The sequence below is a fragment of the Drosophila mauritiana genome, chromosome 3L, assembly GCF_004382145.1.
Source record: "Drosophila mauritiana strain mau12 chromosome 3L, ASM438214v1, whole genome shotgun sequence".
NCBI lineage: Eukaryota > Metazoa > Arthropoda > Insecta > Diptera > Drosophilidae > Drosophila > Drosophila mauritiana.
Genome location: NC_046669.1, coordinates 15,326,612 through 15,349,291, shown reverse-complemented (window position 1 = coordinate 15,349,291; position 22,680 = coordinate 15,326,612). Strand labels below are relative to the sequence as shown.

The 22,680-nt window shown below is 41.8% G+C and overlaps 2 protein-coding genes across 2 annotated transcripts; one reads left to right on the top strand and one right to left on the bottom strand.

Moving 5' to 3' along the window:
- The first annotated feature begins 12,083 nt into the window (after positions 1 to 12,083).
- On the top strand, positions 12,084 to 18,146 carry LOC117140328 (protein commissureless 1). Its single transcript, XM_033303178.1, has 2 exons — positions 12,084 to 12,816; positions 17,202 to 18,146. The coding sequence occupies exons 1-2, from the start codon at positions 12,309 to 12,311 to the stop codon at positions 17,804 to 17,806; spliced, it is 1,113 nt and encodes a 370-aa protein (XP_033159069.1). The 5' UTR covers positions 12,084 to 12,308; the 3' UTR covers positions 17,807 to 18,146.
- A 2,208-nt stretch (positions 18,147 to 20,354) lies between these two features.
- Positions 20,355 to 22,670, bottom strand: LOC117140084. The gene is made up of 6 exons (XM_033302837.1): positions 22,424 to 22,670; positions 22,229 to 22,373; positions 22,036 to 22,167; positions 21,821 to 21,976; positions 21,534 to 21,768; positions 20,355 to 21,477 (listed from the first exon to the last, which is right to left on the bottom strand). Exons 1-6 carry the CDS (start codon positions 22,546 to 22,548, stop codon positions 20,444 to 20,446), a joined length of 1,827 nt encoding a protein of 608 aa, XP_033158728.1. The 5' UTR covers positions 22,549 to 22,670; the 3' UTR covers positions 20,355 to 20,443.
- Between the last annotated feature and the right edge of the window lie 10 nt (positions 22,671 to 22,680).

Here is a 22,680-nt window from a genome sequence, read left to right as displayed (position 1 = left end):
TTGCGACCATAAAACTGGACATTTTACGAGCGCACTTTTCACTGGCACGTCGTGTCCAAACTGGAAGTTCTGGCTGCTCCATGAAAAGGGTTAATTTGCAAGCCCCTAAACCCTCACCTAAGCCCAGACCATGTGTTCCAAGGGTCTGAGTGAGTCCTTAGACCCTCTTTTTTATTCACTTAGTCTGGCCATCTGATAATTAGAAATTTATTAAGCTTAATTATGTGTCGGCTGGAAGTACGCACTTTTTCGGATGTCCCGAGTAGCTTGATTAAATGTGGCCGATGAGCAAAAAAGGGTTGCCTAATTTTGTTGTGTTTGTTTTGCCGGTTTCGTTGGGTCACTAAATATCCCTCTTTTTCGGGGCGCCAAAAGTTTCCGCAATGTGGTGGCGTTTTATGAGTCATAATGAAAATAAAATTAAGTTGATGCCTTTTTCAAACGAATGAAGCGAATTTGCATTTCGGCGCATATCCTTTTTGGTGTAATAAAAATAAAATCATAAATACTTGGTCAGGCGCGGCTGCACAAAAGAATGTTTAAGTTTATGACTTTAAGTATAATGGAGACTTAAAAATATATACTGAACATAAACATTTTTTACAGCACTTGGGATTGTTTATTAAAATCTGCTGAACCTACCATAATGATAATGATTTTAAAGAGATTTATGTATATAACATTGATGTTAATGGCGTTATTATTAAATACTTTATTAAAACTTCCTATTTTAAATAATAAATTTGAATTATTTGTCAGATTTATATGAATATGGAAAAACTAAATGTGGTGAAATAATATTTAGGTTGGTATTCGTCGCTTTAATGTGCATACCAAAATATTTAAGCACACGTTTTAAAATACCACATATGTATTTTGTATGGGATTAACGAATGTTTGTGTGCCCCAATCCAATCATAAATATTTCCCAAACCATCCACACATAAACGCCCAATCTAAATGCCATAAAAACAAACCGAAAATACTCGAGATGAGGAGAAAACTTTCGCTGGGGAAAACTTTCCTTCATCATTTCCTCGTTGGGCCCCACCTAATCGATGATTTTGATGATCAGTGCAACACATTCAACTTTTAACCCGTTTAGAATCTATAAAAATAGAAACGGAAATGTTTTTGGCGTGGGCCGCAAAACGAGGCCCGAAAACAAGAAAATTATTTAAAAACGCATTAAATTTGCATATTTATGCCTACCCCTGCGACTTGATGTGTTTATAGCGCGATATGGGGAAGGAACTATCATCATGGGGTGATAAAAAACTTTTTAATTGGGTGATACCCATATCTCTCGGCCGATAAGTTTTCGAGTATTTAAGATTCATATTCATTTATGCCAAAACAGCGGGGAAATTGTGCAGATGGGAACAGATGTTGGCGACGTCGACTTATTCGCTACGTGACCAATCCGAAATCCGTTGACTTATGTCAAGATGACGTAGAGTCGCGTTTTGCCAGGAAATCGACTGGAATCAAATGAAGATAGACGCCGCCAGACGGACGCAGTTCGTCCGTCCGTGTTCGAGCAACTTTTTGGCAGTTGTGAGAAATCAAATAAGGACGCAGCAGACACAGATTGCCATTGCAGCGGCTGGTCGACAGACTAAATGACAGAATGTCAGACAAAATGACAGTCTAGTCGGGGTTTTGAACTTGGAATTATTCGCACGACACTGCGCATTTTGCAGGGAAGCGAGGAAAAGCCTTCATCGAATCAAATTTGTTTGGGTTTGTTCAAAGGGGCATTTGCATCCAGTTGAGTGAGGATATTTTTTGATACTTTTGTATTGCTTAAATATCAATGACATTGTCGTCGTTTTATTGGGGCATTCCTAATTTAATAATTCCCTTATTTTAATGATATACTGAAGCTAGCACATTTGGTCATGTCTTATACACCTTTAAATAATTTATATAAAAAAAATATTGCTTTCATATTATTTCCCATTTAGGAATTCATTGACGTTTTTGTGTTATTATTTATATTTTATTTCTAATTTTGTCGTTCACATTTTACTATTAAGCAACTGACATTGCCATTTTTTCTCATCAATTACCTTTTTATTTCACACCACGCTGTCAAAACATCGAAAAGTAGTTTTTGGCAGCGGATTAAAGAGCTTAAATCTTTTTCTATCATTTTTTCCGATTAAGCCACCGACCACGCCCCCTTTTCACAGCCGCCCCAGCTCGACAGCTGTCAACAGTTTGGCAAAAATGGCGTTCAATTCGTGCATGGAAAGCGAATGAAAGAAAAAACAAATTGCGAAAAAAATGATGAAAACTTTGGCAAGTGTTTCGCCAATTTTAATAACCTTTTTGTGTAGGCACGAACTCGACAAAAAGCGGGTTCAAAGCTGTCAGCAATTTTCGTCTGGCGGCGAATAAATCGGTATATGCTATGCACAAATATATATTCAATTTCCCATTTATATTTACTTTGGCCATAATGCAATTTGACGCCAAGCGGCGGCAATTGATAGCGCTACCAGATACCAGATACCGGGGACTGGTCAGCAGGATAAAGGATAAGGGGGCTTTCCGGGATTCGGGCATTGGCCATCGGGTAACCGGAGACAGGCGACAGCAGACGGGCGACAGGACATTCAATGTTGGCTTCTGCGGTCTGCTCGTTTTTCTGGCACGTTGACGCCTCTGACCAGGACATCAGCTATATTCGGTCTACCAGTAATCCAGCACTGAGAGAAAATTGGGTTGCATTATATTCTGATATTAGTTACATTGAGTGTTCTTAATTGTTTTTTCACAGTTAGATATATTGTTATATTTTTCATATAGAAAAACATTGTAGAGTTTCTGATTCTGATCTCTGATTGAGATATTTTTCTTCAGTGCAGGTCTGTGGGTTTCCCCGTTTGCCTACATGTTCTGCATGTCCTTCGATGCGTTTGGCCACAGAATGTCATGCACCTGTCAACTGGGCCGTAATAAGATGCCAAAACAGTTATGCGGTTATCCCCGACCAAGGGATAACACGTGAAGGGACACACATCCGGTTCCTTGGCCACACGCACACACACACACACACTAACACAGACACACGTCAGGAAGTGCGTCATAGTAAGCTTTTGGGACTTGAGGGGATTAGCTGTAAGCGGTTTAAGGATTTATGAAGCTATACATCTTGTAATTGGTGGATCGAACGGTAGACGCATTGATTTGGGATTAGGATAAGGGAAGAGGAGTTGTACCTTAAATTTAAATATTTCTTTCAGAGTTTCTCTGCTGGGATATATTTTATAGCCTCAATACTACAAAAGATATATTAATGAAAGTTTTTGATTGCTCATGCGATATCCAGTAAAACATAAATAACGCTTAATAATGCTTAGCTAAGGCCCTTGTCCTCGACTAGTTACAACTTTTCTTTGAATTATGCAAAGTTTTAACATCATCCTGGTAATTTTTCAATTTCTTTCATTTCGTTAAGTAAACTTCATCCTTCGCACCCATCATCTAGTTGAGTTCCCTTTTCGCTTGCAAAATAAATGAGATTTTTTAATCCGGCCGTCTTGTAATTTTTCGTTCTCTTCAGCAACTATTTCTCTGCATTTTGACCATCATCATCATCTCGCCATCGTCAGTTTCAGCTAGGACACTTCAAAAAATATGCCAAGCTCATAATTTTAATCCAGCTTTCAGTCGCAGTTTCGCCGTTTTCCGCCGCCCATCGTCTCACGCACAATGTGGCAAATTAGCAACAATATTTAAAACTAACTGCCAAGGCTTTGCCACTTTCCCTTTGCCACTTCTGCTTGCCTTGCCAATTATTTAAAGCGCAAACTTTTGCCATTTGCAACAAGACAAAGATGGCCAAAAGGGGCGGCGAGTTGGTGGGAGGTGGTGGTATGCAAACTTTATGGCCAAAACATTTCAACTTTAGCAAGAGCCAAAATTGTCGCACCGAAAAGCACTCACCAGAAATTTGTTTGGGGCGAGGGAGGAACAATAATAGCTGAAATTTTTCACACATTTTTCTGGGTCAACCATAAAATGTGGATTTTAATTTTCAATTTTCCTGGCTGACAATTTTTAATTAAAAGCGTGAGCAAAATAAACATTAATTTTTATTACAGACCGTCGGTTGTCGCACTCAAAAAAGCTGGTGGCTTATCATAAGCATTCCTATGGTAATAACATCATTATCAACTGCCTGCCGCCCCTCACTCTTTTGGGCAGGTTCATCCTGGATCCTGGCCATTTTGCGTTGACAAAGTCCTTGCTCTGGCTTTTAACGCCTTTTTGCCCGCTTGCCATTTGGCTTTCCGGTCTCTGCCTTTCGCTGCCTAATGTACAAGCGTCTTATCCTTATTACCATCTCATCTTCATTTCTGCCCGTTCAGCTTCCTGGCCACGCAAATCCGGGCATCAAATTTATACGGCATTTCCAACGCAAAAACCTCGAAACGAGTCAGTTGAGCTCTTTGTTTTTTTCGGCTAAGGGCTTAGCATTTGTTGTTCTTGCTATTTGTATTGCTGTTGCTCTTAGTGTTGTTTTTGTCGTTGTGCTTACTGTGGGTTTTTCATATTACCGGAAATTGTGGTCACCGGAAGTGGGATTATGTTTTCAAGTTTGTACCGGAACTTTGGCGCTTGACGGCGAACGGTTATTGTCGCAACACGAATCTGGGTTACGGTTCAGTTCAACTCACTCTGGGCTCCATTTTCGGGTTGTGTTAGGTCAGTTAGGGCTTTTGATTGGGGATTGGAATTAATTTGGGCACATTTGTAGCGGAAAGTGTGTATGAAATGGTGATTTCTGGAGGTTTTTAAGGTCTCAGTAGTCGGAAAAGTTAATCAGGTGGTTTTCTGAGTGTTAGTATTCCGTTTATAGTTAATTACTATTTATTTAGTAATCGTTTGAATCATCATTACTTGTGATTGTTATTTAATAACCCTTCTTTTATAATTGCACATTAGCTTAAAGCCTTTGAAATCGTCTTAATAGTTTAAGCCTTTAAAGTGTGTAATCCAATATTATGTCAGGCGGTTCAATCGGATTGTTATCACGTCCTTTGGCTTCCCATTCCATATTTTCTCAGTCATCAATTAATTTTACGCCACTCGCCGAAAATTCCGCCATTCCCAGGCCATACTTACGTCAAAGTCAGGCTGGCAGGCAGTTTGAACATTTCTGCGATTTACGTGGCATAACTTTTATTGGCTTGCGGCGCCTTTCTGTTGCGTCCTGTTGTCACCAGGATTCAGTTGGAGTCCTGGAGCTGGAGCTCGGGTCCTGTCCCCAAATGGGACGTAGTCAATGGCACCGCCTCGAACTTGGTCCTCGCCGTCATTTTGTGCACTTAAAGTAATTAAGCGAATTACTTCAAAAGTCGCCAAGTTTTCTAATTATATCGAATAAATTTGTTTAATAGTATTCCCTGGGGTAAAAGTTCTTACTCACAGGCATCGCTGTCTTTCATTTTCTCCTCCCATCTGGACCAGAAAACCAATTTGCACGCCATTCAAATTTCTGTTGATTTTTTCCGATTTTCCGCGTTTTTTTCCCCATTGGATCTTTTTTTTTTTTTTTTGTTTTCTGTGATTTTGGCGCCACCGTTGATTGTTTACTCTAGTGGAAATGTTAATTTCTGGACTTTTCACTGAGGCTCTGCGCTGATTTCTGATTTCCACTGATTTGAATGATTTCGGCTCGCTGTGGATGCTCAATTGGGGCTCTTGTATTCGGGCCTTTGTTTCTTTTGATTATTTGGCTCACTTGCTTATTTCAATTTCCGCTTCGGTTCGTCTTTTTATTTCCGCCTTTTGTTGTTACTCCCGTCGATTGGCCTGCTCATTTGGAAACTGAACGGCTTTTTAGTTTAGTCGGAGGTTGATTGCATTTTTAGATAAGCTTTTGCTGAGCGGGGGGAGATCTTTAAGGAATTTAAGCTTGAATTAATTTCTAAAATGATTTGTCTTGTCCTGACTTCGACTAATGTAATTTAAATGCTGAGTGCGGCGGCCTTTTTCCAGTTGAAAGTATAAATATCTTTTGTGTTCTTTTTAAATTCAAAGTGAATATTTTCTCAGCTCTCAGAAAGATTTTCTACCTCAAGAGCACTCCCATATATGCAGTTTGTTTTTCTTTCCCACCTTAATTAAATTCATTCGAACTCCGAACTGTCCGCTTTAATAAAGTGTTTCATTTGTCTGGTCTGGAGTTAGTAACTGTATCTGTCACATATTCAGCTCGCGCGCACACTTACCCAACAATCCAATCTATATCAAAGGCAAATAAACACGCGCCTCTTGAAATCATAACCTACCCCTCTTAACACCCTCGTCACCAGCAACCCGGCTTAACCCCCTGCTGCACAATCCCAGTCCAACTTACAGACAATTGTAAGTTGGTTGTGTCTGACCCAATTCAAGTTGTACTGCTGCTGCTGCTGCTGCCGTCTGTGTAACTATATATCCGTAAGTCAACTAGCCGGAGAGGAGGATCCTGATCCCACCGTACACCCGTCCTACCCCGACTTGTTAGGTCTTAATGAAGCAACGCACGTAAACAATAAGCAAACTTTGAAGCGAAAATTTTGCGCAAATAACGCTGGGAGTGGAAAAAACCAAGGGTAACGGGAAGTTGCGGATGGGAAGGGGCCAGATACGGATACGGATACGTGCGGCGTGAGGCAGGAACCGGCGCGAAGGTCGAGGGTCCTCTGCCCCCTCAACTCCGTGCTCCTTGCTCCTCGTGCCTCTTAACCTACCTCGGACTGGAAAAGTTTCGCTGCTGTAACAAGTTGTTGGGAATTAGTTGCGAAAAGTGTGGCAACGCCGCTGCTCCTCCGCTCAGCTCATTAATTTTAAGGCACAAAAGCGGAAGCGTGCAGCCGGCTTCCGGATACGGATACCGAACTCGACCACGGGCCGGAGACAGCAGCACGGCCGTGTCAGGACTCCGGGCCTCTGCATTTCTTTATTTGGCTACAAGGGAAAAAAAACGCAGGTATAAGTATCAAGTATTTGAATGGATAGCAATAGAACACAGGACAGTAATTTAAAGAAGTTTCAACATTTTTTAAAATATGACTATAAATATTTATTTATTTACATTATTTTTATCAACATGTGTAATTTTCTTAACACATTTCTGTTTTTTTCAGTGCATATTTGTTTGTCTGCCTGCCACACTTGAGTTATGGTGAAACGTTTTTGTTTCGGCCTTTTTGTTTCTCTAGCTCTCTTAATAAGCAAGCGAAAACTTTTGAAGTGCGCGAAATATGCGCAAATGGCACGCGAGGGGCGGAGAAAGGTGGAGATGGTGGGGCAGTGCTATGTGTGGCTGATGATGCCACAACCACTCTTTGGACTGGTGGTGCAACATCACCCAGTTCTACGTCCGAACAATGAATAGGAAATTAATGTAGGTCGAAATGGCAGGGAATGCTCTTGAAATAGATTAATTAGATAATTGAGTTGGAAAACTGAAAGCTATGGCTGTACACAGCGAAGAGTCCTTCAAGGATTTTCAAAAATGTGGCGCTGCCATAGACATGATGAATGGAAAACGCCACTGCAAAGCTAAAGACCAACTTTGCTTTCGTGAGGGAGATCATGTTTAAGTCTGCTACGTTTTCTTAAATTTGCGAATTAGTTTCGACTCTCGTTTGTTTTTATTTCTTTCTTTACCCGGAACCATAGATCAACACCTCTGGTGACTAATCGTAAAGCACATTCTCGCACATCCTTGAAGATGCATGCTTTCCAGTTGAATTCCTCTGTCGTTTGCCTAGATACTCGGGCCATAATCCTTTGCCAAAAAAAAAAATCACCAGTGTTCATTTATGTGGCATCTTGGCCGTAGTTGGCATAAACTACAGCAGCAATGCCCCGAGCATATTTCAACTGCAAATCCTTTTAAAACGTAGTAGAGAGCCTTTTGTTTAGCTGCAGGATGCAGGAGTTGCAGCAGGATAACGAGGGGAGTGTGGGGCAGCGTGGAGAAAAGGCCTCTATATTTGTTTTCTTTCCTGTTGTTGTCGAGCAGAAACGAAAATATGCAGCTCGGCACAAAAATGTGCACTTGTTTGTTTTGTTTGTCAACAGAGTCCTGTTGGCAGTCCTTTTTGAGGTCCTGCGGCCTGATGTCTGCAATGCCTGCATATGTTGTCAGCGCTAATCAAGCGCACATATGATAAACAGACTCGCAGACAAACGTACGCAGTCCGAATCGGAGAAATGCAGAGAGAGAAATTAGTGCATTCAATTAAGGCGAAAGATGACAACTGGCACTCAATCCCCAATAACATTTATAAAAGTTCAAAAAGAAATGCCCAGTTTAACAGAACGAACTAAAATTCCATATTAGTATATTTATAATAGATATATTGTGAATTATCTTAATATATATTTATGAAAATTTTTTTAAGTGCACTCACACACCAAGACATGCCACACTACAAAAATTACAACTAGCCGGACAACAACAACAGCGGCATCAGGACTTATGCAATTGTATTTGTTTACCCGGACGGCTTAGCACTGAGTTCTCCTGCCTCTTCCTTTGCATTGTTTGCATTTCTTTCACTTCCTCGGCTTTGTACACATCCTTTGTGACGAGTCCTTTGGCAGAGCGCAAAAGTTTCTGCGCAATTTCACAGGCATTTAGCACCGCACATGCAACTGCAACTGCAGCGGCCCAAAGGTACAAAGGTGCTTTATGGCCTTTGATTGATTTATGTTAATCTTGGGCAATTATGCCGGACACGCACCCAATTGCTATGGTATGGTATGCTATATGGGGTTGGGTTGGGGGCTGGGGTCGTGGCAAGGACCTCTCTCCTTCGAAAGGAGATGCTAATTGCATTTGGCCATTAAATGCATAATTTGCCATTGATGGCATTCGGACACGGCGAATGCAAAATCACTTTTGCATGTTATGTGTGGCCTGCTGTGGGATATGAATCGATTTGAATAATGAAAGGGAACTGGGATCTAGTTGTTTATTCACCGGCTGTTGCATAATCAGCATCCGAATGAATAAGCCAAACAGGAACTCATTGACAGTCAAATGGATGGATTGCTTACTTGGGTAACATCAGGCTTTGCAGGGCAGTGTGTCATCTCAATTAAGTATTTATCATGTACTTATAACGAAATTAAATAAAGCGTTTGATTATAAAGCATACATACTAACATTAATGTGTATAAAGTATATATGATGTACATTTCATACCAAGCAATTGTCCAGTTAACTGTTTTTAGTATTCCAAACTTAAGAAATACAAACAAGAGTGTTGTGGCGAATATGAGTGTAAGAAGTTTATAGTTTCTAGATTCGTTTAGACCGCAAAAACCATTTGCTGTTCCAGAAACTGCACTTAAATCTGCACTTTCTAGACTGGCAGAAAAATGGTGCGGAGAAAAGTTGCTTAGTGACGCAGTTACCACTGTGAAAAAGCGTCTTTTTGCGGGCGGTTTCGACGTCTAAACTACTAACTAAAGTAACATTTTATTATGTCACTATGTCACACACATCCACACACTCCCACGGGCACCAACACCAGTGCACAGGCACACACACTCACACACACGTACGGGGCTGACATGTTGACATGTTAAAGAGCATGTAAGTGAAGTGTGATGGAAGCTGGAAGATAAGATGAAAGCGGAGCGAGTCATGCACAAAGCATAGAACCCGAGCCCGAGCCCAAACCCAGAGATATAGTCCACATCCTTCCTTCCTTCAGTCTTATAGCCACGCCCGCTCCCGCTCAGCGCCCCTTTCCTGGTGGCGTCTTGTCTATTTTATGGTTTACTTTTAGTTAGTTAGTAAAAAGAATACAAGTTCTTCGTCCTTTTTTCGGGCGCTCACGTCAGCCGAGGTATTTTTATGATGGAATTTTTAATGAATTTACTTTTAGCTGGGTGTCACGGAGCATCTGCCTGCGCTTGCATAGGAGTCCTTGTGACTCCTGTCTGAAAGACAGAATATTCACAATTTTCTAAGGATTCATATTAAAATCTCGCAGAGACAGGCTGTGAGGTTTCATACTTCGCCGCACACAAACGAAAGAGGTGTAAACTTGTTTATCAAACCCCACTTTTGTTGGAAAATATCGTTCGGGGTTGGTTTTCCATCCGAGCAGATTGAATGCGACAAGTCAAGTGATGTGAATTTAATTTGCATTGCCATCAAAATTGGATTACAAACGAAGAAATGCGAACAAATGTTATTGAAAGCTCAAAGAGGAATTCCAACAAATCAAATTGTGTGATGACATTTTTTGTGGTATTCTACAAAGGTGTACAAGTGAATTACTTCGAGTGCTTGGCGAGTATAGTTTGCTTTTGTTAGTGGGCTAGCATAAGAAAATATTTGCAATGCCAAACTTAATTCCATTGTTTGCTAAAATTTCACAACAGCAGGACCATTTATTTCATGCTTTAAATATATATTTTTAATATATATTCCATTAGTAAAGAGATTATATTAAAACCCAAATATCGAAATCATTTCGTTACCAATCAAAATTCAACTAGCCTAAAGACCAACAAGTTTTTAAATAGACCAAGTAAATGACTATTTCCTAGCTGCATTTAGGCCATCAAAGTTTCCCTGAACTACCCAACGTAGTGAACTATGCCCGCAAACACGCATTGATTAAAATCGCTGCAGTTAAAACTTATGCTCAAGTTCAAAATTAGTCGAAAGCTAATTAACGATAAGCTCGGCTTGCCAAAGTGCAGTGCAGAAGTTTTCGGCGGGGCTCGGAAAAGTTTTTAATGCATTTATCGAGTGACTTTGGTCTCTAGCTAAGTGCTTATTATCGGGCATCTATTTCAATTTCCCCCTGGCAATTACAAGGCAGCCGAAACTACACAGTGTAGTTGTCGGGAAAAACTACGTATTTTCCAGCCGCCCAAGACCTCTGACATTTTGAAACACCCACAACACACCGTGTGACCTTTAACCCAGGGCAGTTCAAAGGCAACTGCCATCGACTGCTCATTTTCGGTTTGGTTTTGCGCCAGGGAAATGGGAAAATTCACTCACCAGAGAGAGCCAGAGGGAGAGAGAGAGAGAGAGAGAGTGCGCAATCGAGTGGGAGAAAATTTCCCTTTCGAGTCCAAGTCTCTCCGAGAAAAACCGGTTTTCGAGTGGGATTTCGAATGATATTGGAGTGAGTTCGGTTGCAGTGCATTTGTTCCACTTTCTGAGCAGGATATTTTTGGCACGTTTTTGTGTCGTCGGAGCCTTTTGTGCATTGAGTTTTTGCCACACTGCCGGCTTATGGTCAACATGAGCAGAAATGAAGCGTGCTGTGGGTCGAATCCCCTTCCTGATTTTTGTAGTTGTTTTGTACCCTATTTTAGCCCTTTTGAAAGCAACAGCAACTGCTGGCAGCAGGAAGCATTGCGGTATCCTGACGCTCGAGGGACTCATAATGGTCGAGATTTTGAGTTCTGGTTACAGTTTGGCCACTGGGCCACTTTAAAGCCGCTGAAAACTGGGTTAGTTTAAGATGGCTAAAAGCCAGACGTCACATAATTTCCATAAATTCTTCATGGCCCAAACAAAACTTTTCGCTGGCCATAATTCTTCGTTTGATTTGGCGCAAACTTCGCGCTCACGCTTATCAAATGCCATAGAAGAACCCCTTTTTGCCTTTCATTAAAATCAGCACAGACTGGAAACTTTGCCACAAAGCAATTTGCTGGAAAAACACAAGACCGAAAAGCGTTGAAAAAACTTTAAACAACGAACGTGACCGAGGTGAAGTTTTCCCTTCTTAACAGCGGTTTTTTCCTCTGGTCTTTCGTACGGAAAATATAGTTTTTGGTCAAACTAGGTCAGTTGGAGAGCAAAAAAAAAATAAGGCAAAGGAAGAGGGCGAAAGGACGTCAAACATTTAAAAACATAAAAGACATGCCAGAAATTGCATGCTTCTTTAAGCAAGGACTTGACTTGATTTGTTGAGTGCCTCGCCCACGACTCACTCAAGAGCGAGTGAATCGAGAAAATGAGTGAGTGGAATGACAAATTTCCCGCATGGCAGGGCATTCTCAGCGACCCGATGTAGGCATTATGCTCTGCCAGCGAGCAGTCAGTCAACTTATAGCCGCTCCAGCGAACGGACGCACCGAAAATCGAGCTATAGAAACTCTACGGCAAATAAAAACCCGAAATCGAACCCATGACTTATATATAGAGCCAAACGATTTGTTTACGTGTCGTGACGCGAGTGTGCCAGCAGTTGTGTGCGTGTGCCAGACGCAAGCAGAAAATAAAGTTTACAAATTAAAATAAATCAAAGGCAATCACCATGATTAGCACCACGGATTATCCAACGGTGGAGACCACCACCACAGCCGAAGAGCTCTATGCGGAGTACATATCCGCGCCGGCCAGCAGCATGAGTCCCGCTGCAATTGCCGAGCACCTGCAGCAGAACCAGATCACCTTCGAGATACCCAGTGCCCACGATCTGCGACACATCGACGCCCTCAACTCCTTCAACGCCCTGCTCCAGAGGATTGGCAATGCGGCGGTGTCCTACGACCCCGCTCCACCCAGCGGCTGGTCCCCGGATGGCAGCATCAGCACCGAGCAGCTCTCCAAGTCGGTGGTTCTGGATCTGGCCGATTTGCGGGATAGGTCCGAGGAATCGGGCGAATCCTCGTGGTGGAGCCAGATCTTCGGGGATGCCGACATGCATGTGATCATCAACTATCTGTGGATCGGTGTGGTCAGCTCGCTGGTCATTCTGTCGCTGGTCTTCATCCTCTTCAGCTGCTACTTCTACAGGAAGTTCCGCACTTGGAAAAAATGCAGTAAGTTTCAGTCGGACAGCCACCCAAATATAATCCCCTCTCATTTTCCGCCCCCAAAATGCCATACATCTGGCTTTTATGTGCTCGACTTTAATCAAAATGTTTCGCCAAAGCCTTATCTCCGGCCATTTATTCAGCTGGCTAAACAATATAAAATGCAGAAACAGAAAGAGCAACCGAAACAGGTCCCACCACCCATCGGTTCCATCAGCTTGGTAGCCTTGCTCCATGGAGCTTCATATCCATAGAGCTCCTATGGCCGCAAAGCCTCATAAATTTTTTGGCGCGCTTCGAAATTGTCAGCCAGCCGTTTGCATCGTTCTGTTGTAATTTTAGATACACAAGTTTATTATGCCACAAAATATATGTGCCGCATATTTATAATATTAAATTGACTCGCCTCGTAGGCATTGTGCCCCTTTTATGATAGCGATAATGTACGAGCTGGAGAATATGGACGACCTCGTCGACCCTTCTCCCTCGGAAAAGTGGAATTGTTGCCCCGAAATTTGTTGCTCTGCAGGCGAAAGGCGTGAAATTGTGACTTGATATTTATATATATTTTGTTTTGGGGCCCGAGGCGATAAAGAGTAATATAATAAAATAATGATGGACCATATCACTCAGCTGCGTAGCTAAAGTCTGAGGAAATGTGGTCTTTGTAAATGGGGGAGATTGTAAAATATTTATTTTGTTTGATATTAGTTTAGGACCTAGAAATATTCAATATGAGATTTCATATTTTTCTAACATCTCCCACACTTTTAGTTCGTTCAGTCCAGTATTAAATCCAAAATCAATCAAGTTGGACACAACTGTTATCAAAATCCCACCTAAATCCCACCCAGATTACCACCACTCAACCCAAATAGAGCCCATGTAAATATATATCTTATCTGCTCGAAACCTGTTGCTCCCAATCCCAAAAATAAATCATATGTTTAGGCACTTTACACATAATTACGGAGCACCACAACAAAGAACCCAACTCATACTAAGCCAAATAGAACTAAAATGGAATTGTATTGGAGGGGCTGGCTAAACAACCTACACAACTAACAAGACTCCGACTCAAGTGTCAAACTTTTTGCAGACCAATTTAGCCAAATGATTTATTTAGGCCGGGCAGCAAGTGAAGGACTACGGCCAGGAGCAAACTTTCGTCCTGTTCCTGGGTCTGTGAGCAGAACTTCTTGGGCCAAAGGGCCGTGGCCTTAAAGCCTGGCCAACTCAACTGTCAAACTGTCAATTTTGTGCTAACGAGCCTTAAAAACTTTGCCCTGCGATTACGACACGCGACCAAGAAGGGTGGATCCGGAAAGCTCCATTTATACATATATATATATACGTGAAATATCAATTTGAGCGATATGTGTTGCCTGCTTTCGGGCGTCCAATGCGTCTAATTAGTTTCGTTAGTGTCGTGTTCTGGGCTTCTTTTTTTTGTGTGCTCTTCCCTGGTCCTATGGCCTAGATAGATAGCAAGTGGTGGTCGGTGGGATAGGTTGCCCGGGATACTGGGAGATACTGGGATACGAGAAGTACGTGTGTCATTTATAATTAAGCAACTAGGCCGGAGTTCACTTCGGCTTTTGTGCATTTAATGCCAGCTACGTGGCGTCTCGCAGTGTTTACCTTATAAATGCTTAACGAGGCCCAAACACAAGAGTGTCTGGCCCAGTTGCCATTCAGCCAGCCAGCCAGGCAGCCGGGCAGCCGGGCTTACACCTTATTTATTAAACTGTCACACACACTGGCGATGGCAAACTTTCGGTCCTTTGGCTTTGGCTTGTTATCAATTAGTGCAGCGGAGGACTACGACTGAATTTATTAACAGACCAGATGAAGTTACTAAATTAAAGCCAAGCAGAGGAGCAACAGCCACTGTTTATCATGTTGTATAGGTCCTGCATAATTTAGTTGCGTAAAAATGTAATTAAGCGTAGCATATTTGCCCAAGACCAGAAAAAGTTGCTCTTAGCCGGGCAGTCCTTTTAAATTTTTAATGGTTTTCGGAGCGACCAGCGCAGAAAAACTAGAAGCTGCTCTCTTTTTTGGCCATGGAAAATATTTTAGTTGCTCTTGTAGTTTTTTACCCCCATTTCGGCAAACTCAAATTGAGTGCTGTAATTAACCAAATTGTTTTGTAGCCGACCAGCACTTAGTGGTATGGGAAAGGCATACATAATAGAGCTGGCAAAAGTTTTAATGGCTGAGACTGCATCTTTTGTGTGGGAAATCGAATACCCATTTCAATGGGCGGCTTAATAACAATTGAAAGCAGCTTAAATACAATGATCATAATTCTTAAATAAAAAACTCCACTCAGATCGAATAAAGCCAGAAAAGTTGGGTCGTTTAAAAAATTAACAGACATTTATGGCAACACAAAATAAAGCAGCTCACTGCTTTCCATTTGCCAGTTTCCATTCGACGAGAGTGCCAGCTTATTGCGATGAATTTAAATTGTTGCATACATTTGGGCGCATCGACAACAGAAATAGTGGAAAAAGACAGGATACAAATGCAAAAATAAAGAGAAGGAAGGCAAAGTGCCAATGCAGCTAAAAACAAAAGGCATCAACGAATGGCGTTAATTTTTTTGTGCCAACCGCACAGAGAGCGAAATACAAGCTGAATTTTGTAGCTATATATTTGTTTCATTAGTGATACTTTATTTTTCTCAAAATAACATCACTAACTGGTTGCCAAAATAATAGCAAGTGAATGCAAAAATATTTGATATCACCATAGGACTTCTAGTTGGTAATATAAATTTTCTGCGTGCATCGGCCACCGATTCCCGATTTTCCGACTTTCTTTGCGTCCATCTGCAATGCTTGAAACGGCTAAGAGGCTGGGGCGGCCACCTTTTTCAGGGGCGGCTGTTTGTTCAACACTTGCATAAAATATGAAGCCTGCAGTCTGTGTATGAGTGGGCCACGCCCCCTTAGTCCAGCGCCCTGTTTGCCGGCTGTCTATCAAACAGAGAGCAAGGAAAAAAACACGGAAACAAAAGTCGAAAAAGGGAAAACAAAGAGACAGAGTCCTCATGTGGGGTGTCCTGGCCGAAAAAAAAGGATATATATGTGTGTGTGTTACAGTTATAACAATAAATCAACAACTGCTGGCAGCCACTGTAACTGCTGACTGGTTCTGCTACCGCTGCGTTTTAATATTGTAATGCGCAAATTTTTCAACAGGCTTTACCCCATGCCACAAAAACCGAAACACCGACCACCTTTCCTTCCTGCGAGATGCGCTTTAATTGAAAAAGCGTTTTCGGGAACGGAGAATTTATGAAAAATACAGCCTGAACAATTAAAAAACTGGCGAGTTTTTCCACAGCGAGGCGGCGGCCAAATTAAATGACACAAAAAATGGACAGAGGCGATCCCCTATTTATTTATTGAATGCAGTTTAAATTGCATTTAATAACACTGAATACCTGCCTCTTTTTGCAATGCCACATATGCTGGGCCGAAATTCTATTTGAGGCAAATTATTGCTTCATGCATTTTTAATCAAGGCTGTAACTCAAAATACAACCAAATTAAATTCTTTGATGGCCTCGGCTTAGAGTGCGTGTGCATGGAAATTGGAATTTTCCAATCTTAATTTAAGTCTGCTTAATTTGAAACATGCACATACACACACATGGACAGCAGCTGCGGCATTATAAAAATTAAATGCTTTCTGCTGCCTACTTTCCGGGGCTGTCGAGCTTTTATTTCATTGCAGTTGGCAGTTGGCGAGCGTGTGTGTGAGCCTGTGTGTCTGTGTGTATGCGAGCGAGAACTTTATTTCATTCCATTCTGCCACGCGCGCACTTCCGGCATATTATTGCCTAGTTGCTGTTGTTGTTGTTTGGGAGGCCGTCAGTCCGCTGTGAAGGAACTTCGCCTGTCCTGCCATCCTCGCCGGCATTTCCGGTCAGCACAAAACTTTCCGCTTCCCCCGTTTTGCCTTTTTTTTGCCTCTGCATTCGGGAAAGTTCAAGCGTTTGCGCCTTTACGCTAAATTGAATTTAATGCCACGGGACCCATCCTTCTACAAATGTCCTTTGACATGGACAAACAAAGTAATGACAGAGTCAAAACTTTGATGCCTGATTGGGAAGCACCCATTCCGCTTTTCCTACACAGCAAAAAATTAAAAAAAAATTGAATCATAAAATAAATTCAAAAGAAAAAGCGCATTTCGTAGGTTATTTTCTAATTATTAGTTACCTCAAATATTGTTGTCTTAATGTTTAAAGAATCTTAATTTATGTTTTCTGCATTCCTTGCCCCAAAAACTCCCTTTTTTTTTCTCTGTCCATCTAAACAATAGAAACTTTCTGCTGACAAACTCAACTAACAAGCTCCGTTTTCTGTTTATTGCAGATAAGGACATACGTGCCCAGATCCATGCGGCCAGTGACTCGTACTCCTCGCACCTGGTTGGTTGCGATGCCAGCAGACTGCTGTTGCACCAGCAGATGCAGCATCCACATCATCGGAGCAGCGAGGCTGGGTTCTACCAAATCGAATCGCCGCCCTGCTACACAATCGCCACCGGATTGCCCAGCTACGATGAGGCACTGCATCATCAGCCCCGGCACTTTGCCTACGGCATGAAGTTCGTTTATCCCTCGTTGGCGGCCGTGCATCATCATCACCATTGCATTTCCAATTGGGAGAAGCAGGAGCCGCTGAATAAGCTGCAAAAGTGCAAGCTGTCAGCGGCAGTGGCAGTGGAGGAGGATAAAGCCGACTCCTCATCGTCCTCGTCTGCATCTGCATCGCCATCCTCTTCGGAATCCAGCAACTTGGCCGCAGCAACGCCTGCCATTTGCATTAACATGCCAAGTGGGCGGCAGGATGAGGAGGTGGATAATTCAGATTCCGATTCCGCAGTTGCAGTTGCAGTGGCAGTAGCACAAAGTTTACAGCCGGCGGCGCCTGCCGACGATGATTGCGCCTCATTGGTCGTTGTTGTTGCCGCGTGATTGCCCACCCAGGGGTCAGGGGTCAGGGAATAAGGGGTCAGTCGAGGGTTTAGGGCCGGGAGTAGCAGCCCAATTGCTTAGTCACTTGTAAATAGTTGCATCGTCTGCTAATGTTGTTTGCCCCATGTAATAACATATATCTCCGAGAATGTACCCTCCTCCCTCTAAGCAAATTTAGTTTTGGTTTTTAGTTATCTGTTATATATTATTGTATTACGCAAGACTGAGTATTATTTATTGTACTATGTATAAAACCGAATTGTCTATCGATTAAGCCCTAATATCTAAGCGAGAGTTGAAGAAAAAATATAAAACTCGAATGAACACATTGCAAACTAAATTGAAATTTTCGTTTTCATTTCCTTATCAGTTTTTCAGTTGCGCCCAATGCCAAAAAAACAAATCATATCCAATGCTAGGCGATTTCCACTCCCATTGTTGACCTTGCTGGCAGTGCACGAATCCTAATCCCTCAGATACCCGTTTTTTGGGCAGAGCAAATATCAGATGCCGTTTGGGGTTCCGGATTTGGTTTTGTTTTGAAATTATGTACGTGACTTGGATGCGCCTGGCCGAGATTAGGTCAGCAGAAATGCAGTGCAGCTGGGGAAGGCCCCACGAACGTGCACTGCTGAAAGGACTTTTCAGCATCCGTTTTAAGTGTTACTTAAGGATTTGGCCAAATAACGGATTAAGTCGGAAAAGTTTATAGAGGAAATTAAGCTGATTACACAAGCGCGTGTCTTTAAAAACGGTCAGTTAATTGAATGATTGTGATCTTCTGGCATCAAGACTTGTCTATGATCCATTAAGATATCCATTGATATTTGAAATTACCGCTTTAATTTTATGGTTATTATTTCCCTTGTAAAGATTCCGCTTCAATTTCCAACACAAAAATTCTTGTCCACCCTCAAGACATCATTGTTCAATAACTAACAAACACAGTTTCTTAAAGTTGCAGTTACTACGATTAAATAGAAACATTAACTAGAGTAAAATCTAAAGCTAAAGCTCACAAACCAAACAAACGGAATACATATTGTCTACTATGGAAAGGAGAGAAAGGGAAGAAATTAATTATGCAAAAATATATATGAAAAGATATTATCAAATCAAAAAAAAAAAGAGAACAAAATCTTGAAATTTTATTTGCCTGTCTGGGATGATTTCAGCTCCTCAGGCGATGAACCTAATTGGGTGCACAGAAGACCCAAGGAACCTAACGGCCAACAAAGCAGCACTAAAAACACGAGTTAAAGCTTCGTGCGAGCATAAATAATTTCATGTCAAATTTGACACTTTTGTTGAAGCTTCTGCGACTTTAATGCTGCAATTTGTATTCAAATGTACGATTTGTTGATGAGTCCAAGCAGAATGAGGCATGGACGTGGTGTAGGCAAGGGAGGCATTGGAGGCACTGGCATGGCACATCAAACATTCCATAACGCAGCGGAGAAGTGAGCGAGGAGCTGCAAACACCAAACAGGGCCATAAATTATATTATCGTGCATCGTGTATCTGGTTCAGGTCGCAGTCATGAGTGACTGTGCCTCAAAACTGGGCAAAAGCAGGGGGAGATTCCGAATGGGAATGCCAACGGGATTGGGTTCGGGGGAGTGGGAATTGGGGATTGGGGACTCTGGACTGCGGACTGTCGACTGTGGACTGGCACTGACATCAACACCAGCAGCTACAGCACATCTACAGAACTTGTGGCCCCCGTTCCCTCTGTGTGTCGTGGTCGTGCCCTGCGTTCTCGCCATGATTTGCCAAAATGCACAAAAACCCAGTCGAAGACAAAAAATATAAGTCTCGCAGAGAATAGCGAATTCAAGATGCTCTTGCGATGGAACGACACGTGATGAAAGTGTATTGCAGAATCAACAAAAAATAGGGTAATATGTTATTTAAAACTAGGAATATTGATCAACTGTAGGAGAAGGCTTTACCATAAAAAGTTGATAATATATAGCGGATCTTCAATTATTCACCTATATTCATACTTTCTGATGACTACAAAACGTCTGTTAAATAGGTTATCAATTCAAAGTAACCTTAGCTATTTAAAAACTATACAGAACCAGCCATACCCTGCACTGCCAACCCGATCCCCGAGAGCTGCCCTAAACCCCAACAAGGTTAGAGACCAAATAGAAGCTCCATCAGCGAAAACCGTAGGTGGAGAGGCCTGCCCAACAGATAAGCGAGGTGGTCGGCATTCATACATGCGAGTAAATGTGTTATATGCGATGAGTTACTACTGTACGGTGCGAGTATCCGAGTATCTGAGTATCTGGGCACCGGAGTACGCTTTGGTACGTTTTTATGGTGACTGCACGTGTGTTGGCCGTAATTTGTTAAACGGTTTTTCTGATTTTTTCCTTCGGCAGAGTTCATTGAACAGGTTGTTTTGGCCTGACTTTTCGGTCGACTCTTGTTTACCCCATTTTGTGGCCGGCCCATAAATCCCTGAGACATTAATTTGTTTGTCACCTGTCGCACATGCGGTTGAATAAGATGTGTTGCCCCCTTTAATGAGTGCAATTAAATGCCTAATGGCTCTGATGACAATCGGCAAATCGGATTAAATTTATAGGGGAAAATAATTCATATATTGTTTACGGCTTTAAGAGCCTATTGCAATATGCTCGAACTGACATTCATTACAAGCTTCTCATAGTCTGGAAGGTTTATTGGATAAGGCTCTCTGGTAATTAATGGCTCAGCCCAACGGTCTGCATTTGGTCGATACTTATCGTCATGGATCCTCTGGTCTACTAATTTTCGGATTTCATCATCGGATAGCTCTTCCCATGGAGGTGGGTCTTTTCGTTCCAATAAAATTTGTTGTCTGGTTAGGCCTGTCATTTCATCCTTTTGCAAGCTGTCCCTATTTCTGAATCCACTTTCTGAGCTCTGGACAAAATTATTTTGCCGGAGATCACTGTTCTCATCAGCAGGAGTAACACTTTCAAGCTTTTCATTTTCAATATAATTTTGTCGTTCATTATTTATGGAATAAGAATCCCTCCTGGTGGGTCTTGCCTTAGGAATAATATATATATGTGAAGAGTCGGTTGACTTTGGCTGGTAGTCTGCTGGAGGAAAATCGACATTTGGATCACCAAAACCAGCTGCCGATTTTCCTACGGCATCACCAACATCTACTTTTGTTCCAGTATTGGGATTTTGATAAAACTTATCAATCGGCTGTCCAAAATGAACATTAATGGGCACATCCGTGTAATCATCCTCCATATCCTCGGTGGGAGTCGGATGCACTTCACCATCTTCTAGGACATCTTTTGAATTACCTCCATAACGGTCATCAAAGGGCACTACCATGTCGATACCTTGCGTAATATATTCAGGATCCCATTCGTCCGGCTTACGATGTCTGTGGTGTACGGTTTTCGGCTCCGGACCTTTAGTTCGGGACCTTGCACGACTCCTAAATCCATTCTTTGGCCTATGATGGTAAACTGACCAATCTTTTGTGGAATACCTATTATTTGGCCTGTGTCCGGGAATGTGATCTGTGTCATAGGGGTTCCGATTCCCTGGATTTCCTCTACCGCTTGGAATCTCAGGATAGTCTTTTGCATTTGAATCACTATCATAACCGTCATCAAATCCTCTGGTGAACCACGGCGGCAGTGTTGTTCCATCTGCATAAAATAAAATATGTAATTTCTCGCACTGTAATTATTTACGATATAATTACCGCCATCAAGACTTTTATAAGCATTGGTGGTTCTGATTGAGCCATTGTAATACGGTGTAGAGGTCTCTAACCAGCTATCAGGCGTGATGGGTCTATAATGAATCTGCCAATAGAATGTTAGCCAGAAAATGATGAGGAAGTCGTGAAACAGAATCAGAGATCCCAAGAAAAAGTCGTTCAGTCGCATCTCAGCAAATCGGTTTCCATTGATTGTTTGGCCATGGTACATTACGAACTAAGTGTATGAATACCAATATTAAGTGAACATACACTTGGGAATTACTTACCAATAGAATCGTAAAGGTTATAGATATTTCCACCACTAGATAGGCATAGGGAATGGTTATGCTCACAAGTAGTTCAAATAATAGTATAAAACTGGCCACAATCAGGAAAAGAAATGCTAATATAAATAAAACTGCTATATCTAGGGTGAGGTCGGCCTGGATAAAATGTTTTTAAGCAATTAAAAGATTATTTAAGCTAAAATTTCATATCTTACTCGTGCTGGTAGAAATACTCCTATTAGAAGAAAGATTGCCATTAAAATTAATGCGACTCCAAAAAATGTCAGGACATCCGCCCACCAACTAATGGCGACTAGAGCAAATGTGGATATGATCTGAAGCTCGACCTGAATTAAGTTTAAAATTAAATTCGCAAATAATATATACATTCATTATGAAGCTACTCACTATAATCAGTGACATGATAAAGTTGAGACCATTGATGAAACGCAGCTTCTCAATAAAAATAAAGAGCCCGAAGATCAGGATTGCCAAAGCAAAGGTCGCAAGGCAGATGTAGTATAACGACGTGAAGATTTCCCTTGCATCCTCTCTGGTGGCAAATGTAAATTAGGCAATATGTTTATTGATATTATTACTTACATAAAAGCTATTACCAGCCATTGGGCCAGAGCTAAAATGAGCCACAGAACCAATAAGCCATATGCCTTCAAAGAAAACTTTCTTCGCACCTTTCGGTAGTAGCGGTGCTCATCCGATACATACATCGTAACTCATGGGTCTACTATGTTTTTAATCAGTATATTTGACTGCAAATTTGTCCACGACCACGAAAAGTTATTAGGGAAAGATCCAAAAGATTCGTTTTGTCTATTATGTGGAGAACAATTTTAAAAGGA

Coding starts and splice junctions, on each gene's coding strand:
- LOC117140084 (XM_033302837.1), bottom strand. CDS start 22,548: ATGTATGTATCGGATGAGCACCGCTACTACCGAAAGGTGCGAAGAAAG. Junction 22,168..22,228: donor TTATCATGTCACTGATTATA/GTGAGTAGCTTC, acceptor AACTTAATTCAG/GTCGAGCTTCAGATCATATC. Junction 21,977..22,035: donor GAGTATTTCTACCAGCACGA/GTAAGATATGAA, acceptor CATTTTATCCAG/GCCGACCTCACCCTAGATAT.
- LOC117140328 (XM_033303178.1), top strand. CDS start 12,309: ATGATTAGCACCACGGATTATCCAACGGTGGAGACCACCACCACAGCC. Junction 12,817..17,201: donor CCGCACTTGGAAAAAATGCA/GTAAGTTTCAGT, acceptor TGTTTATTGCAG/ATAAGGACATACGTGCCCAG.